Raw genomic sequence first — 14291 nt, 5'->3', positions numbered from 1 at the left:
CTGCAAAAACAATTGAAGGATAAGGCTAAAGGTCACAACTGTGTAGAAACGGATCCAAAGTCTCTGCAATCAGTGGAAAATCCTATCTCTAGTATTGTAAGAGCCATGCAGTGAGAGGACTGATTGAAGAAGGCAGTGTGGCCAACCCCAAGTGCTTAAAAATATATATTGAAAAATTGGGATTTAAAAAATAATTACTGTCCTGGGCTTTTCATTTGCCTCTTTTCATCAGCTTTAAGGAACTGCTGTCTGTCCTCAGGGGCTAGAAATTTACCATACCTTTTGCTTTAAAAACAGCAGCTGAAAACCACACGATTTTTCTGACTCCAAGAGCTGGAGCCATAAATCTAGATTTGATGGCCTTGAAGATGCCTTCCAATCTTGTATTTATAAGAACTTCAAATGCTGAAAATTTCATGGTAAAAGCCTTGAGAATGAACAACTCAGAGGAGCCATTTGGGGAAGACGATGATGATTAGTTCGTGTGAAGATGCCCATTCCAGGAAAAACATACAACATATAGAGAAGGCAAAGAGTTGGGAGGTGGGAGATGAAACAAGGAGAACATTGAGTACAGTTTAATTCTTCAGATGAGGCACATGTAGGATTTTAGGAGAGAAAGCGAGAAGCCTGAGTTGCCTTTCAGAAAAGGAGAGAAAGCCAGTAAAGAAATGTGATTATGTCCTTGCCCTCGTGTTGCCTTTATAGCTTAGGCTCTACTGTGGTGCATTAGAGGTGAGAGAAGACAGGCCTTTTTTGAAGACAAATATTATTTCAGTATTAGGGGCATTTACAGGGGTAATTTCAATTAAGACATTAAGTTTTGACAGTTTTTCAGTGTTTGCTTGATATCCCTGTCAAGTGTGATGTCTAGTGCTTGAGACTCACCTTTCTGGCCCTGCCTTGAATTCCTGCGCCACAGGATCTCCAACTGAAATGCAGCGGTGCTTCTCTCTGCCTTCAAAACTTCATGTGCTAGATGCAGACAATTGGCCTATTTACCATATGCCTCTAATGCAGAGGTCTCAGAGGACATGCGAGGCTATTACACGGTAAACAGCTATGATGACATGCTTCTTAGCAGGAGCCCATGCTCATGTGAGCCCCAGTGGAAACAGCATTATTCCTGGCTTAGTTATATCTTCAAAATTAAAATTATAATTTATTATTTGTCTTATCGTAGCACTTGTTTTTCCCATGTAAACACATGGGAAAAACAGGAAAGAATGGCACTGTTAGCAAGCCGTGCTGTTAGCCCCGCAGTGGGTTTTGTTTAAGTTAGGGTTTGATATCTCTGACCTTCTTTCCACTATGTGTTCCCCATTTTATTTGCAAGGAAGTAGGCAGGTGACAGAGTTCCACTGATGTGGCTGTCGCAGAGCCGCTTGGAAATCAGCACCCTCTCTCCTTAATTGTTAATTCCTCTTCGAGTCCTGTATCTTTGGTTTTTCCAGCAACCAGAATCTGTGCTGGGATTCTGCATATTCTGTCAATTTTAATCTGGACTTCTCCATAGCAGAACTTCCCACCTCTCTAGGGCTTTATTAGCTACATGCACCAGGCACCATTGTGCTAGATACTGTGCAAGCTCTGAACTGAAGGCAGATGCTGTCCCAGACAGCTTGGCCCTGCAGTGGTGCAGTTGCCCAACTGCAGTGCAGAGCTGACTGCCGCTTCTCTTATAAAACACTAGTTTAAAAAAATTGTCTTCAGTTTAATTTTTCGGCAACTAGAAGGCAGAATTGGACATATTTTAAAATGTTTAAAACTTTATAGTAAAAGTGAGCTGAAAAGAGAAATAAACAAACTAAAAAAATCCCTATGAAGTACAGGAAACAACTGTCATTTCCAGAAATGCGGAAGAGAACAATTCCTGTAAATTTTCAGCAAAAAGTCGATTAATCAGGATTCATTTATCTGAAAATGTCTTACCTGCAATGAGGTCACATCCCCTGACATGTATCATTTGTAGAAAAGACTCTTCAATTATCAAGCCCCTGTTTATCTGGATAACATTTATATCCCCTGTGTAATTGCAGTGTCATATCACGGTGGATCTCTGTGTGGGTATTTGTGTATATGAAGTGACACCTACAGATTTTATGTCTGTGATTATTTATAAAACTCCTTGCCAAAGGATGCTACAATTGTTGGAAAGAGTCGACAAATTTATGGAAGAAAAATCTATCTAAGGAAGTTAAATATAAAAATGAAGATGTGAACTCCAGGTTAGGGAAGCCCATAAACTGCTAGTGTCTGGAAAGATACTTCTGGAGTAGAAACATTTACTCTGTGCTTGCCCTGTTCTTGCACTCTGTGCATGAGTGGCAGCGCTGGATGCTGTTAGCAAAGGACCCCAGGCTTTATAGCCTTTGGTCTAACTTAGGCGAACCTGTTCCTTCATTCTTATGTTCCCCTTCTTACATGTGTGTGTGGTGTGAATGTGTCTGCATCTTCACATGTATATGTACACCAGTGTATAAAATGAGTATGTTAACAGCAGGGAGCAACTCCCAGGTTGGTCTGCGTATGAGAGATCACACTGTGGCAGCTATATTCCCATCTGTGATCAGAGAGGGAGCTGAAGAAGGACAGAAGGACAGAAATATCACTTTGGTTGTCTCCACTTTAGTCCAAAGAAAGGCCTCTCCATCAGCTGTTTGTCATTGGGACAGTGTGCACCAGCCTCATACAAATAAATCAGCAGCAAAAATTATAACCCACTCTGCGGTTTCCATAAAGCTGTTAAAATTTTCTGGCTTTTTATTTTTGAACCAAAGTGTGATGAATTTCACAAATATTTTTATGAAAGGCTTGGCCTGCTTTCCAGTGAGCTCTGATGGTTCTTGTTCTTATCAAGCTGTGAATGCAATCACTGCAGACTCGGTTCATCAGAAGGTCAGAAAATCTTGGCAGTTTGGGTGGGAGTAGTTTGATGATAAAGAGTTGACGATAACATAAAGCTCAGTCGCACAAGTAGCTGACCATTTTGGCCATGAATCAGCTGAACATTTAAACATGTGTTTAACGGTAAGTAGTGGCACCACTTTCATACTCCAAGTTAAGCGCCTGCTTAAGTGCCTTGCTGGTTCATGGCCAGACTGTTCATCACCCAGCAGGCTGAAGTCCTTAAGAAAGACTTTTGGACTAGTGACATGCAGAGAGGAGGTCCGCATGAAAATTTTTGAAAATTTGAAATAGAGTCTGTGCTTCTCATCTTATGACTTTTTCGCATCAGATCTTCAGACACAGGATTCCTGCAATGTAAATTTTTAAACCTCAAATGCTAATTCCACTGCTTGCTGTTGCATTCTTTCCTGCCGGCGTTAGTTTTGGCAATGACCTGATCTCCTGTGTCATAGCTTGACTAAAATTATTCCTATAGCTGAGAACTAGCATTCACTGCAGTGATGTATTTCCCACTAATCTTTTCTCTGCCCTTCTTTCATACGCTAGCAAATGAGGATCCATTCTGGAAGGTATGTGTAGCAAAATTTGTGTATTACCAGTGTCTTTCTCATCACCATGTAATTCAGTGCTTGCTTCTGGTTATTGTAGTCTCTATCAAGGTACAAAATTGCAGTGTTCTCTTTGCCTTTCATACTGCTTGTGTGAAACATTTCCTACTTAACTAAATCTTTGAGCCTCTAAGTTAGAATTTCAAAGAGATGAACTCTTGGGCTTTCATATGCAAGGCTTGAGTTTAATCCCTTTGTAGAACCCACTGATTGAGAAATTGCTAGTCCAGATTTGTGGTTTTAATGAAAATTTTAAGAAAAATTAGTAACCATTCTGGTTGGTATAGATTAAATCTCATTACATTGAGGTTAAAATTAAGGCTTTTTGAGCAGGTAATTTCAAAGGGTAATATTTTGGAGAGCCGTTTTTTGACAGGACTGAGTTAGAATTCAAGACATAAGCCTGACTAAAACTATCATGAAACATTATAATTAATATTCCTAAAAATGAAAATATGCTTTTGGAATTAACAAAGGTACAAAATTATTATTCTCCTTCCTGGAAAGGCACTAGGAAAATTTAGGTTTTTTTATAATGATTCACAAGCCATGAGAGTTTCAAAATCAGTATCTCCTTTATTAAAATGCACTTAATTATACAAAGAGTAATTAACGTTGCCACCAGATTAGCATAGCAATTTACTACATGACATTGTAACTTTGTTGATGAGTCTTAGTTCATTTTATATATTGCTTCAGACAAAGTACTAATCAGTCTTGTTGGAGAAAGGTTGTCAGAGGAAGTCTGAACAGAGAACAATTGGTGCCAGGGAGAACAGAAGGACAGAGGAGCCCTCTAGAGGAGTTCACAAAAGAGGGTACATAGCAAAAGGTTGTACTCGAGTGTACTGTTTTCCTCGCTGCTCTTTGAGGGCATAATGCTCAATGGGCATAAAGCACGGAACTGTGCTTTTTCCCCAGAAAGTTTTCCTGCTTTCTTCCTTCTGCTTTGGACTTGAAGGACAAGTGATATGCATACTGACTTTGACACATGCTTCAGAATAGAGCTGTGCATGGTCATGCATGTGCTGGAGTGACACATTATCAAAAACAAGTGAAGTATTTCCCACATCACAAGCTGGCTATATTAGTCAACTCCCTCCTGTGTTTGATTAGTTGGTTTTTATTTTTCTATCATCTGTTTCAATTTATGGAACTTGCTTCTGGCTCTTTTGGTCCTTTGTTTGTATTTGTTGCTATCATACACCATTACTTCTGTCTTCTTCTACAGCGGCCAGGGTCCTTCTGACAATTAGGTTTCGTGTTTGAATGAGCCTGTCTGCTGCAAAAGAGGCTTTGAATGCTGTATGGAGAGAACTTCTCAATGGATTTTTACCCAAGCCATCCTCCTTCTTCTCTTGCAGAATGAGATCCACCACGATGAACACTGCACTGCTTGCAAGCGTGGCGTTAACTTGCAGCCCTGTGGCACATGTCCCAGAGCATATCACCTCAACTGCTTGGACCCGCCCCTCAAAACTGCCCCCAAGGGGGTTTGGGTCTGTCCAAAGTGCCAACAGAAGGTAAGCTACATGGAGCATAGCACACCAAGAAAAGAAAATGGGAGAAACCTCAAATTTGTGTACCACTAAACTAATCTAACCTATGGTCACAGCTTAGGGGACCACATTAGCTAAAGTAATACTGAGAGGCTTTTAGTACAGTTTGCAGCTTTTGTTTCTGGTATTTTCATCGTCCTAGAGTTAGAACGTACACTGAGTGCCTTTGCTTCCCCGTAATCGCATCTGCTGAGATTTGTCCTTTTAAAATGTCTCTTAATTTCCTTTGTTTCCCCTCCTTACAATAAAGCCACCAGCATGTAGGGTTGCCAGACATGTAATGTAAATCTTACAGATGAGGGAGACAGTGTCAGAAGGAGACACTGCTCACCACTGGATCTGAAAGCTGTGAGAAGAACACTTCCTTTTCTTTAAATCATGTTTATTACACACAACTATTGATCATAGTCATGTCAGAAATGCTAATTTGCCTAGTTGCTGTGAATAATGCTGATTGCATGAACAGGAAAACAATTACTAAAACAGTACAGCGTCACTGAATTGTAGAGTGGCGGCTTAGATTTTGTGCCTTAGAGTTCTTTGTGTTTAGCACTGAGATCACTGTTAAGTTCCTTTGAAAATGTCAAGGGGAAATTGTAGTATGCAGTTGCAGAGAGCAGAGCAGCCCAGGATTAGATCTGTGCAGTCATGTTTTCATATGGACCAGCAACTTCTCCCACGCTCAGAAGACAACACCTCTGACAGTGTGGAGGTCTGCTTGTCAGGGACTGAAAAATGTCTTCCAGCCCCGGCATCAAGAAACAGAGGATTTGTAACCCCTTTTTAGCACTGTTTGGCAGTGCTGTTTATGATCATGTGTAAAGGAGTAAGCCCCAATGGAGATCGCTAGTCAAATTATTTTCTCATTACTTTCCAGCTTGCAAATTCTGAGACAAGGACCCTAGATATGGTCCTGCAGAGCTGTGAGGGTGGAGGAAGAAAAACATTAATGTCTGTCTTTGTGGAGTCCTAACTTTTTATTGTTTCCTGGGCTTATAGGTGTTAAAGAAAGATGACAATGTGCCATGGACTGGAACTCTGGCTATTGTTCACTCCTATGTTACTCATAAAACAGGTAGGGGTTAACACAGCTAACAACAAGGGATTCTCTGCTCGTGACGGGCGATGCCGTTTGAGTCCTTCATGGCACTAATATTAAAGTGGTGTTGTAATGCTACCAGGTATCATGACATTATTAAGAAAAGGGCCATAAGGGCCAGTGGCTGGGAAGAGCAGGTCACTTTCTTGCCCCTTCCCCTTGGTCTGCTCCTTTGCTATCTTCTCTTTAAGGAAGCTGAGATTGATCTCTCAGGAACTTCACTCTGTGGAGGAGGCTATCATCAAAGTGGTGCCTTCCTGAGAACAGGGCTGAAAACGGGATTTTGAGGCAGAATCATATCAGGTTGGGAGGCAAAGAGACACAGTCAAGCTAGGCAGAGCCATGTAATTGGGTATGTAGCACGATGTCGGACTAGTGTCTCAGATACTACAGTAATATCAGCTCCTAATTCTTTCAGTATTATTTGGTATTGTGGTCATTAGTATCAGATGTCGTACGATTTCTGCGCATTGGCCATGACTCTTTTTTAGTTCCCTGTTGCACTCTTACAATGGGCTGTTTGAGGCATTAGATCGTATTTGTAAGGAGCTTTGCAGAGGTCTGGTACTGTTATGGTTGTCTTTTTCAGCCAGGGTCGCTGACCTACTGCCATTCCAGGTGGCTGACCGGTTCTTAAATACCATTCACTGCTTTCTTGGAGACCTCCAGGACCACATGTGGTCCAAGGATTAATTTTAATTCATCTCAAAGGTGCACTATAGCTTTTGGGTTTTCCTGTGTTCTAGCCATTGACATAGATACATGCATGCAAGCAGAAACTCCAGATTTATTTGGCTGTACCTGCTGACAAAAGGCTAATGAGACCTGAAACTCATCATTCAAAATACATGCTTCTGCTTTCTGTTGTCAAGCATACAGTTTTGCCATATGTCCTTTCCTTAACTTCTGCATCCTTAATCTTATTGTTCCACAGTCAAAGAAGAAGAGAAGCGAAAGTTATTAAAGAGAAGCAGTGAGCTGAAGAGTGAGCATAGACAGTTAGAAGAAAAAGATCGACTTCTCAACAATGCAGTGAAGGTAGGACACCTGACTGGGGACACAGAGTCTCCTGCGGAGATGCTTATAAAGAATTTATGCTTGAAAAGCTGATATTTTGTGGCTAGAAAATTATTTTTGCTCCCAAGCTACAGATGTTCAAGTGTGAGTGTATTTCTCTCCAAGGAAAAACACATGGATTTTCTTTATGCACAAAAGCAAGCTGCTTTGGCAGGCTGAGGAGGAGAAATCACCAGTGACTGAATTCCTGTTGCACGCAACCCCCCCCAACATAGCTGTGCCTGCCTTCCTTGTAGTGCCATACACAGCTCTCATCTGTCCAGTGACTTTAAGGCACTTCCATTCGCCAGGTGAAAAGTTTAGTCATGAGCACATCCTCCAGTGGTAGCTGCTTGTCCATTAGCTCAAAACTCTTGAGATTAGGTAAAAATAACCATCTTTATTTGTCTTAGAGGCTGAACGGCGCAACCTCCTCATGACTGGAAATGGATTCACAATCCTTTTCTCTGTGAACTCGTTTCAAAGCTAAATGTTGGCTGGAGATGTCTCCCACGCATACTGTGCTATGAGGACCAGTCTCTGGCAGTAATGAGTGGGCTGAGTTCAAAGCCATAATTCCTATCCTTCATGGGTGAAGGAACTTATTTGGGGCTGCCTCACCTCAGGCCCACTCTTAAGGGGTAGCTGGCACGGCAGTCTCAATAAATATTTGAAACTTCCTTACCCTGGAAAAATCAAAGTGGCAGCTGCAGGAGTAACTGGTGACTAGTTGTTTTACCACTACAGTTATCCAGAGGAGGCATGTTAAAATATTTATCACATTTAAAATAGAGTGGAAGGAAAAGCAATAACTTATTAAAAGACATCACAGTGGGGAATATTGCCTGTAAGTGTGTATAGCCACCATCAGCACTAATGGAAACACACATATGTATGAAGAAGTGACTCTGGGGTACAGAATATCTTCAGTAGGTAGGAGAGTGCAGTGGGATGAGGTGTTCGGAAAAAGAAAAGCATTTGGGGATGCAGTCAGCTATCAGGTGTATGTCAGGGCTGTCAAAATCAGTAAGATTTCTGCCTAAGCAGAATCAGGTTCTTTTCAGTGGGCAACACTGTCTTACTTAAATTGTAATATCAGCTGATGATTATATTTATTGGAGATATATCCACTTGAAAGGAGAAAAGCAATTAAAGGTTCCACAGAGCAATTTCATTTCTGACATTTGCTTTAACAGAGATTTACATTAAAGAGAAAACTCTCATACACACCACAGGTGGAATGATATTATTTGGAAAAACAGAATGTGATTTATCCTTCACCTGAGATTTCACCTGCCTAAACCAACTTCTGACCAGCTCCACGCAGTTGCTTTTCAACAACTTGACTTTCAAGTGAGCATTTCCCCCTTCCCCAGGACTGGAGACGACCCCCCTACCCCAGGTAGTCTAGACCATAGCCAAAGAGGAGCAATCTGCAGACAAGTAAGCAGTTTTGCCAGACCCCTGAACCCACTGGGAGAAAGAAAACAGGACATTTCATATATTAGAGAGGCCACCGTCCCCTTCCATCTAGCAGGCAGGCTCAGGGTTTTGGTCTGTTGTGTAGTCCCTCTCAGGCCAGTTGATAGTGTAAAGGATGGGATGTTAGCTGCAGCAGTACGGGATTGGGGAGGGAAAGGAGAATTACCGATTCCTCCTTACCTCTTCTTGGAGAAGAGGAGGTATTTAAAAGACATGTAGATGTGCCGCTTAGGGACATGGCTTAGTGGTAGAATTGGCAGTGTTAGGTTTACGGTTGGATGGTTGATCTTAAATGTCTTTTCCAACCTAAATGATTCTATGATTCTATGATTCTAAGAAGGAGATTTGGGATGCCTTCGTTTGGCTCCTGCTGTCGTGCTCATTTTCATGTAGGTTTGTACGAAATGTTTCAAGTGATTGTGGGGTGCAGTTTGGCCACCCCACAGGAAAAAGACTTTCTTGTGACTGCAGTGGTATAACGGTAGTGTCTTAGATCAAGTTTTCTGCCAGAAAGATATTGACATCATGTTTAGAGAGATGAACTGATCTTCACAGTACTGACTCCCTAAAATTTGTGCCACGTACAATGCATCACGGTGAGGTTTATCCATCCCTCTAGCATTTATCAGTGCCGTTTGGTAAGATTTAGAGACTTCACTGGTGGCTTAGGTACTTTCCAGTAATACAGCTATTACAATCCCGTGCCAGTAATCTCTTTGGAGTGCAGAAGGCATTTCTGCCAGGCTGTCTACAGGATGAGGTCAGCAACGTCCTTGAATGCATTTGGACTGGGATGAATATTGTTACCTTAGACGGCTGCTGCAGTGTATGTGGTGCTAGTGATTACTCCATTCGTTAAGCTGTGGTTTTGCTATCCCCAAAGGAGAATATACTTCATTTGAGCAGGACGTGCACTCAAGACACAAAAGGATGTTTGGAGAGATGTTTGACACCAATTTGAATGTATTCTCAGTCTTTCCTTCTCTCTCCCCTTCTCATTATTTGACAGAAATGCTTAGAGCTAAAAACCAGCCTGTTGGCCCAGCAGAAAGGGACTCAGTCATCACTGGAACGTCTCAAAACCCTCATTAGACTGATACAAAACGAGCAGATGATTCAGGTTACCATGACGACCACCACCACCTCCTCCCTGCTAACTGTCCCCTGGATCAAACCCTCCTCTGCCTCCGCTGCCATGCACAAAGCCTTGCAGCAATCACAGGGTAACAACTGACAGAGCCGGCTGCGAGAGAGCGAAGGAAGGGGGGAAAAAACTTTATACCCATGCGCAGAGGAGAGATTAAACTGAAACAAAGGAGAGAAGGAACAATCTCAGTTTTGATACGCGTAGAAACTTGCCGACCAATCAGTCCAGTTTGTAGGTCACTGTGGCAGCAGGTTCCCACGGAGCGGGTTGTGCTGCGGTTTTGTATTTGCCGAGACCTTCAGTGCTTATGAGATTTTTTTTGTTATGTTGGCCTTAATGTATTTATGACTAAGGATGAAGAGGACAAACATGGCCGATAGGAAGCGGGATATCCTTTTGTGGGGGCAGACAGGTTTCCAGTTCTGCTTTAAGGGGAAAATTTTCAATGCAAAGAGTTAGTGAGCTAGTAGAGAAGTAGTTGGGCTGAAAGCTATTTGTGGGAGGGAAAGCGGTGAGATAACCAGAAACTGAACTACTTAGGACTCGACATGGATTCTTATCAGAGGAACAAAGTTGGCCCCGTTGATTCAGGTGACCTGGAGATGGGGCCGTTTTGACCAGAACGGCGTCACGGACACTCACAGAGCCTTCGAAACAAAAGATCGGTTTTTTTCAGTATTATTAGAGTTGAGAATTGCAGATATTTAAATAAAGAAACTGTATGAAGTTAGCGTTTCTAGTAAAATATTGAAGTATTTTCATGCTGATGCTTCTGTATATGCGTTCTGAAGTATTTAAAAAAGTATGACTGTAAAACTCCTTACTTTTTTGCAGGTCCTTTTTACTTATTTTGCTATCGGTGTATTTTTCTCATGGAGTTTTTGTGCAAGATTTAGCATAAACCATAATAGTGGATATCTTTGGCAGGTTGGGTTTCGTTTTTTAAAGAGATTATTTTGGGGGTTTTCTTTTTTGTTAATTTTGCATTTTTTTTAAAGAAAAAAAACAAATAAATATTCTGTTTTTTGTTTCTTGCCAGTACAGATAATATGCCAAAAAGATAACTTTACATTTTTGTACTGCATTTTTATTGTTAAAAATATTATTATTATTTTTTTTCTCTTTTGCGTGCAGAAATATCTGCTGAAATGGTACAGGAAAAAAAAAAAACAACTGCCTCAAGGGGTTGTTTCTCATCCTGGATAATATCAAGAGTTCTAGGGGAGGGACAGGCTGTGGAAAATTTTAAGGGTTTGTTGGGGTTTTTTTGGAAATTTGATTCCTTTTTAAGATTTTGTTGGATTTTAGCACATTTGGGAAGCGTTTAGCATTAGCCTGAGAAAATCCCAGTGCGCCTGCTTGTTTCACTAGCTAGTCTTCCTGATACTGCAAGGGTCCGCCTGGCCCCCGTCGGCCACAGGCCCCCCATCACCCTGCGGCCTGCCCGGGAAGGTAGTGATGGGCACCCCGGTTTTTCTCAACGTCGCACACACACCAGATGCCATCGTCTCTGTCGTTTATGAGTTCTCCGTCAATTAGCACAACAGGTACTTAAGGAAAGCGAGAAGCCACCAGAGCATGACACAAGGCTAGTCTCTCACATCAGCATATCACATGGTGCCGAATATCTTTTTTTTTTAAATAAAAAACCCATGAGGGACTGGCTTTTTCCATCGCCCATCACTAGGCAGCACATGGTCCCTTCAACCATTTTCACAACTCCGGGAGAAACTGTGCAGTACTATACAAATCTATTTTAATACACAACACTCGGTTGAACAAGATTTTTATATTCTTTTATTGATGAACAAAGTGAACTAAGTAAAACACAATTGTTATACATTGGTTATTGTATGCCAATTATGCATTCTAACGTGGCTTGCAATGTAAATGTTTTCAGATTTAATGATTTTTTTTCCTTCTCAGACAAATAAAAAAAAGGAAAAGCGTGGAAGGTTGAATATGTGAAGAATTTCTGAAGAAGTGTCTTGGACTGTTAAAAGTAGTTATTTTGCAAAGGGGACTGTCCAGTGGATAGTGTGCATAGAAAAAAAAAGTGTTTGTCTTAAATATGCCAATGTAGTTTTACTTCTTTATGATGCATTAAACTTGATTGACAATTTAATGGCATTGTCGTCGTCGTGATATCCGCTGCTGAGGGGACGTAGCGTGGCCTGCCCAGGGCTCACTGCTGTGACCCCTTCCCCGGCCAGACTCTGGCTGAGGGCAGGAAGTGACCAGTGCTGACTTCTCCACCGCTGTCTTCAATTTTCAGATTTAAACGATGCCAGAATGACTACAATACTTTCCTTCTTCCAGGAAGATGGCCTCTTCCTTGAGGCCATCATGTCTCCCAGGCAGGGGCACCTCGTCCACTCCCTTTCTTGGCTTCCCACCTCTTGGAATAATTTCCCGTCCCAGTCTTCCCCAGATCTGTATGCAGAGATGTTGGCGGTACTTCAGATCTCTCCCTTTTCCTCTTGCATCTCTTGTGGGTTGCATTTTTAAAGTCTTCACCAGGCTTTAAACACTGCAGTGGGCTTGGCCCAAATTGAGATGAACTGAGTCAGCTTGGGAGCAAGCCTAGGGTTCCGAGATGGAAAAAAGGTTACCACAGGGTAACACGTTGCCGTGTGTCAGCCAAGCTGTTGCGTGTGCTCCTTACATCCTTCGTGCACGTTGCAGGCAGCAGGTTCCTGGAGAGAGACTTGCTGCAGCCCGAGGACGCACAGTTGGCTGCAGCAGATCTGCTGGCAGACCCATGGGCTTTGGTTTCAGACCCACACTTTCAGGTCCCCTGCCAATGTGTGGTGGGCCCATTTTATTAAGTTGTTTATAACTCGGTGTGTAAGCCTAGTAATTACAGAATGAGAGATAGGTCCCTCGCAGGAGTTGTCTGGTTTCAGGCCAGTGGAAGGGACAGAACTTCCCAATAAAATGAATCAAATGAAAGCAAGACAACGTTACAGTTGTATAAAACCTACCACAGTGACTAATGCTTATGCAGAGCAGAAGCAGGGTTGGTTTTTTTCTTTGCCGGGGTAAGGAGAAAGGGTATTTTTTTGTTGGGGGGGGGGTGTTGCCTTGTCTTCACTCCCTGGCAGGGTCACCATTTAATTTCGGGCTGCAGTTCGGGTTCAGCTCAGCACTGAGTCCTTGCTTCCCCTGCAGCAAGGCTGCCTCCTCCTCCCTCCTGGCCTCTGCTACGGGAAGGGCACCCTGATTTTTCCTAACATTGCTTCCAATTTTAGAAGACACCTCACCCCCAAACCAGCAAACCCAGAAATGGTATGCAATCATCATCCTCCTCCTTCTGCCACCACCCTAACCTACAAACTCGGTGCTGTGCTAACAGACAGGAGCCAATTACAGAGCTCTGCATGTTGCCTTAATAATTAATGCGGTTGCAAGGAAGTGTAGGCTTATGCTAGTCTTTAATCTTCGATAGTAATTTAAATTAAGGTTTTGGTGGAGATTTGTAGGAGCCACGGTAGCCTCCATGTTCCTTGCTGCAGCACCGGGCATTGTCTTTGAAAAGAATCGGGAGCCGCGGGGTTCTCAGCCTCTCCTCCCAAGCGAAAGTTATTTTTACACCTATGCCAGACTTCACAGCTTCAGAGCTCTTTATTTTAACATGACAGACTGTTTTCTGTGCATAGGACCTTTTCACATGCCATTAGTTATCTTGCAGAGGAGCTGCTCTGCAAATAGCCATTGGAACGAAATGTGTTGTCTCCAAGCCTGTCAGTTTTATATTTGCACCTCTTCAAATGTAATTTCACCTACTCGTCCTTCTCGCACTGTCTCCCCTTCCTCAGAAATGAGAGGAAAAGGAACTCTCCTGTCTGTTGGGAAGTAACATGGAGTGATGCCAGCCCTTCCCAGCAACCAGAATGAGGAACGCTGGCATGGCTTGTTTGTGTCAGGATCTCAGATGTTTTCAGGCTTCCTACTCTTAGAGGGAGAAGGCACAATGGATCCACTATGCCCTAACGGCTCAAAAATCAGGAAACAAAGCCAAGACCCCTCAATTCTTTTTATATTTAGTTCACGATCACTGGCAGCAATTTTTGCACGACGGATTTAACGGTAGCGTCAGTCCAGCTAGTGGCTTCTCTTGTGGTAGACCTCTATGTAAGGATGATGGCACAAACGCTACAACAGCTGTATGAGGAGTTTATTCTACATGCTGACATACCCATCGCATGCTGGTTTCCTAGCAGTTTGATGGCCTATTAGGAACACTTAAACTTTTAGAAGAGTGCATTATAAACGAATGCATACTTTTTGTTCTGTGTTCTGCAGGTCCTCTGTAGTTGAAAAGAGAGACATTACACTGAAATGAGTGGCAACAGCCACATCAGATAAAACTCCATTCACTTTAATCAGGTTTTGCCAACTGCAGTTTATTTTGCTTAGAAAACGAAGCC

The 14291-nt window shown here is 42.4% G+C and overlaps 1 protein-coding gene across 1 annotated transcript in view; it reads left to right on the top strand.

The window, feature by feature from the left end:
- PHF21B (PHD finger protein 21B) overlaps positions 1-10529 on the top strand; it is a 65909-nt gene extending 55380 nt beyond the window's left edge. The window contains exons 8-12 of the mRNA XM_072850207.1: positions 3457-3479; positions 4883-5041; positions 6077-6152; positions 7111-7214; positions 9724-10529. Coding sequence (XP_072706308.1) covers positions 3457-3479; positions 4883-5041; positions 6077-6152; positions 7111-7214; positions 9724-9948 — 587 coding nt within the window. The 3' untranslated portion in view covers positions 9949-10529. The remainder of the gene's footprint in view (positions 1-3456; positions 3480-4882; positions 5042-6076; positions 6153-7110; positions 7215-9723) is intronic.
- The last annotated feature ends 3762 nt before the right edge of the window (positions 10530-14291 follow it).

The sequence above is a fragment of the Ciconia boyciana genome, chromosome 1 (genome assembly GCF_034638445.1).
Source record: "Ciconia boyciana chromosome 1, ASM3463844v1, whole genome shotgun sequence".
NCBI lineage: Eukaryota > Metazoa > Chordata > Aves > Ciconiiformes > Ciconiidae > Ciconia > Ciconia boyciana.
The sequence above is the reverse complement of the archived record's forward strand: the minus strand, read 5'-3'. Positions and strand labels throughout refer to the sequence as shown.